Here is a 5,029-nt window from a genome sequence, read left to right as displayed (position 1 = left end):
TAATTAACTGATAGATTGCGGAGGTAGCACGCAGAGATCAATGAATTTCTGATAGATATATCGAAGGTAAAGGAGGGGGTCAAAATAGTGAACATATATGCGAAGGGAAAAACTGTGGCTGGTAGGGTTGGTGTGTAGGACAAAGGAGGAGTAGGATATTGATTGTGAACAAATAAATGCTTTGGTCATCGTATTCACTGTTGCAGCAATAATCTCCTTCTTCAGCCCCCAACTCACAAAGCCAATCACTAACCCCACATGCTCTTCACCTGACACACGTACGTGAATCCAACCATCCTCTTTGGACTGATCCATGAGGAGTTAATCAGGCAGCTACAGTGAATTCATTAATTAAAAGGCCTTGTTTTTAATTTGCTTTGTCCATCCCTCACAGTGATCTCTCTTGCACATCATGTATATACACCAATTACGTACTTATACACCTACGATATATATAGGTAGGTCTAGAGAGAGAAGAGAGAGAGAAGTGGTCAAAATAAAACAAAGATGGGTGAAAGGTCGTTTCAGTGATACAGTGGATCCAAGGGAAGAAGAAGAAATGTGTAAGCAGAGCAGGAGGCATCGGTATATATGTTGCCAATCAGCCCAACCAACGCAACTTGGGCTGCACTGTTTTTAGCAGTTTTTGGTTATACTCTCTTCGCCTTTTGCCCATCCCTCTCTCTCTCTCTCAAAAGCTGCAAATCAGATCTCTCTCTTCTCATTCATATACCCTTACAGCCTGCTACTACTTCATCTTCTGCCGGGGACCATTCTCTCATATCATATCATCATCCATCTAGCTACCCCCCACGTCTTTTTCTTTTTCTTTTATGTCATATTATATTATAAGAGTGTGTGTGTGTATGCGTTTTCTTCTCTTCAAAAGCTAATCATTTGCTTTGAACTTTGCAAGGCAGCGGTGAATCTCAAGTGGTATATGTTCCATCCATCAGCAAACACATCTTCTCCGCTATCCAAAGCAAAAGGGGCATCGTATGCACCTCCCAACATAAAGCTGACGTTTATTTTCTTAAATGAAAAGCCTACGCTACATCTAATCTCCCACCATCCTCATCACTACACATGTAATGCTCATCCATCACCCCATTTATCGTACGTGTCTCATCAGTTGTGATATATATATATATATATATATAGTACATACAGAGACAAATGGAGCTTATTTATTTAGTCTCGCCTCTTATCCGTCCATCCTTCATCATCTGCATCTTTTGCCCCATTCTGAAACCATTGGTGCAAAGCCAAATACGGATCTTATGAAGAAATAATAAAGCGAGTAATTATCAATGCCGGGAAAAGCCGTGAAAATATGCCCCCACCCACAGTATTTGTCCATGCACATGCATCATTATCCCTCAAAGTTTGAGGAGCTAGGAGGTCTGCCTCTGGATTTGAGAAATCAAAAAGCTCTTCTTCATCTTAACCTCTTTTCCGGCATATATATTTATGTATATGTGGCTCCACTATGAACATTTCCGCATATTACAAGCGTCCATACCCAGTATGCATGGGTATATGTGCGTGTATATATGTATGTATATACACAAACCGTATATCCCTAAACAAAACGACAATCTTGCATCTATGAAAAATGGATTAAAATTAAAGACTGATATATGCATTTTCGGAGCTGCACTTGTGTGTGTTATAATAAGCTACTTCATCTCGAAGCATTATTTTAATTGCTTCTTCCGATCGATTTCTTCGGTTCCAATACGTATTCTTCTCACGGAAGGGAACGTTTTGCCAGGGTGGGTAAACGAAGTGGGATATAAATCTGAATTTACCCGTCGCCGGCGGCTGCATATAATCTATTATCAACTATGAATCCAACATGAGAAATAAAGGCCAAATAAACCAGAAGATAGTTGGCTTCCATTTAAACTTAATGCTTATATTATCCTAGTTAATGATCCGTTCATCATCATAAGCTAAGATACATAGTCCTCATATATAAAATATAAATTAATCCCATTGTGTAGTTGTTTTACTGGGTGGACTCGTTATCTTGCTCAACTTCGGACGCAGGGTCTTCTTCTTCTTCAAACCCATCGATTCCATAAGCAGCATGGCCAACCCCAAAGGCTTTGATGTGATCCTTAAGAGACCTCTTGTGCTTAAAATCAGAGCCGCAGATACAATACCAGAGCTTGCCACAGTTCTTCTCGTGAGTTCTCCAATCGCCTCTCACAGCAAAAGCCTTCCCACATTTTCTACACATGAAGGGCTTGATCCCATGCTTCCTCTTGTAATGTGTTTGAAGCGTTCTAAAATCCTTCAGTGGCTTCGCTCTTGGATGATCGATGTTGTTTCTGCAACCTGGAGCGCAACAATAGCATGGAAGCCTCAGCATGCCCGTTGGTTGTGTTCCTCTCAGTGATTCAGGCCCTTTTCTGTACTGTGATCCATGCCCCCACATATGCATCTAATAAACCATATACCAAATAAATCAATAAATAGTTTCAACATATGCATATTGTCCAGTTTATCAACTAGGAGACAGAAGCGAACCCTGCTAGCCCACTTGCTAATTATTAATTAAATCTCAAGGAATCTATATTCTCAGTTTTGGTCCATTTAAATTAGATCTCTTGTATACAGTCAAATGTGTGATGATAAATCATCATGATGGTGTCAAGATTTGAAATTTGGATTTTTTTTAAAAAAATTTTCCCCTTTTCTTTATAGACAAGTGACACTCTCAGGAAGATATTTTCCCTTACATGAAATGTAATTTGATTAAAGAACCGCTTTGAAAGAAATGGGGTTCTTCTTCGGCCACGGCGCGAGTTTGTGATAAATATCCGGAAAGTGATAATTTTTCATATTCAATGTATATGGAATGGAAAGAGAAAGAAAGACGAGGTCTCTAACTTGTAGATGTATACTTCGTAAGAGGTTGAGGGAGAATGAGCCATATATCCCATGTTTGAGATTTGATAATCGAGATATATTATGGAAGCGACAGAAAGAGAAACAAGCTAAGCTTGAAGTGAAAATAATTAATAAGAGTATATGTGAGGGATCTGGAAGAAACACAGCAGGATTTGCAGGTATTGGATGGAGCTGCCAGAATGGAGACTGGAGAGGCACGGACTTCAATGTACAAAAGGCATAAGGAACATTACCTGAGTAGTTTAATCAACGAAAAGGAAAGGTACTGATCCAAGTCACAGTTTGAATCAGCCCAAAAAAAAAAAATAGTAGTTGTTTTTTTAAATATATCCCCGTTTACCATGCAAAATCTCCGAACAATTTGAGTCGCAGTAATGGAATCAAATAAAACTAAATCGTGGAACCCGAACTCATAATGACCCAGTGGAAAAAATGAAAAAGGTAGAGAAAAAACTAAGGAGAAAGAAAACAAGAAAGCCGAAGGAAGAGGCGCGGGCAAGTACCCCGTATGCCATGGCTATATAGAATAAATAAATCAAACTTTTTTTTTCCCCGTTTGGAAGTAAGCAAAAGAGACGCGGTTGAGGGTTCAAATCAGGGAAGAAAGTAAGGATAATAATTCGTAATTAATTTGGCTGGAAATGGAGGAAAAGAGAGAGAAGAAACAGAAGAGAGGGATAGAGCAAAAGAAGAAGGGACCTGCATGTTGTTGTATCTGTTGAAGGTCTTGAAGCAAACAGGGCAAGAGAACTGGGTAGGACCAATGAGAATCTGAGAAGGAGTAGGGATCCAGTACTGTCCCTTGTTGAGCTTATTGTGGAGCATGAAGCCAGACCCAGAACAACAATCCTCATGATCTCCGCCGCCGCCGCCGCCTCCTCCTCCTCCTCCTCCGCCATCTCCTGCTCCTTCTTGTTCTTTATCGTTGCAGGAGGAGAGCACAGAAGCCATCTCAGCAGCACTAGGGCTGGGCAACCCTATGTGGAGTGCAACAGTGACAGTGGCTTCATCGTCCTCCTCTTCGTCTTCTTCTTCCTCTTTGGGTTTAGCACTGTGGAGAATGATCCTGTCGTCGGCCTTGGCATCCAAATAGTCTTGATGATGATGACCATCTTGCTCTTGCTTGGTCGACGGGCTGAGGCTCAGAAGAGGAAGAGCTTCTCTGAGAGGAGGAGACGGTGGCGAAGGGATATTAGAGGAATAAGAAGCGGCGTGGTGGTGGTGGAAAAAGCCGCCGGAGGAGGAGGCAGTGGGGTGGTTGATGAAGTTGTGGAGAGCATAGGGATGGTGGTGAGAAGAAGGATTGGAAGAAGGGAAAGGGTTGAATTGGAAGAAAGGGGGAGAAGAGAAAAGATGAGAGTAAGGGTCAGCCATGGTGATGAATAAAGTAAGTGTGGGAATAGTTTGCTTTCATAGAGAGAGAAAGAGAGAGAGAGAGTATAAGATGGCTGAAGGGAGTGGACGGTGGAGAGAGAAAGAGAGGGGATACAGGAAACAGGAGAGGATCGGAGGAGAGAAACAAGTAAAGGCGAGTGGGATGGGAAGAGGTGAGATGAGCCAAACTTAGTACAAAAAGAAAGAAAACGCAATAATTTAATTGTTGATCGTTTGGATTTATAATTAATTACAGTCAGGAATCTCTCTTCACATTTCCTATTCTTCTTCCGCTGACCGCTGAGCCCTTTTTTTAATTTATATAAAAATAATAGTAGTATATGGGAACATTACGAAATAGAATTTCCAGGGAATTACCGTTACCGGCATCCATAGAACATAACTAAATATATAAATATATAAATATATATTCTTTTTATTCGTTGGCAATATATATAAATATATATCCTTTTTATTCCCGTGGCCGTATTACGTATTTACGACTTGTCACTGTTGCCATATTATTGTGCTGCCCATGTTTTGCTCAATCACACCACTATATACTTTGATTTCCTAAACGGGGTCGCCCATTTAAAAAAAAAAAAAAATCGTTTTTTGCCGCTTGTTGGCGCAAATATATATTTAATTCATTAAAATAAAACTCCCATCTTGTATGAGTTTGGATTGCCCTGAGTTTCATCTTTTCGTGGGTTTAAGTCAATGCAATAGTTATTAA

The 5,029-nt window shown here is 40.4% G+C and overlaps 1 protein-coding gene across 1 annotated transcript; it reads right to left on the bottom strand.

Moving 5' to 3' along the window:
- Window positions 1-1,877: 1,877 nt before the first annotated feature.
- On the bottom strand, window positions 1,878-4,444 carry LOC114753994 (zinc finger protein WIP2). Its single transcript, XM_028942711.1, has 2 exons — window positions 3,619-4,444; window positions 1,878-2,449 (listed from the first exon to the last, which is right to left on the bottom strand). Exons 1-2 carry the CDS (start codon window positions 4,291-4,293, stop codon window positions 2,012-2,014), a joined length of 1,113 nt encoding a protein of 370 aa, XP_028798544.1. The 5' UTR covers window positions 4,294-4,444; the 3' UTR covers window positions 1,878-2,011.
- Window positions 4,445-5,029: the final 585 nt, after the last annotated feature.

This window comes from Neltuma alba, unplaced genomic scaffold, assembly GCF_004799145.2.
Source record: "Neltuma alba isolate B1F8T4 unplaced genomic scaffold, ASM479914v2 tig00008368_pilon, whole genome shotgun sequence".
In the NCBI taxonomy this organism is placed as follows: Eukaryota; Viridiplantae; Streptophyta; class Magnoliopsida; order Fabales; family Fabaceae; genus Neltuma; species Neltuma alba.
Note: the sequence above shows the minus strand (reverse complement) of the source record. Positions and strands in the feature narration are given on the sequence as shown.

Coding starts and splice junctions, on each gene's coding strand:
- LOC114753994 (XM_028942711.1), bottom strand. CDS start 4,293: ATGGCTGACCCTTACTCTCATCTTTTCTCTTCTCCCCCTTTCTTCCAA. Junction 2,450..3,618: donor ACAGATACAACAACATGCAG/GTCCCTTCTTCT, acceptor ATGGTTTATTAG/ATGCATATGTGGGGGCATGG.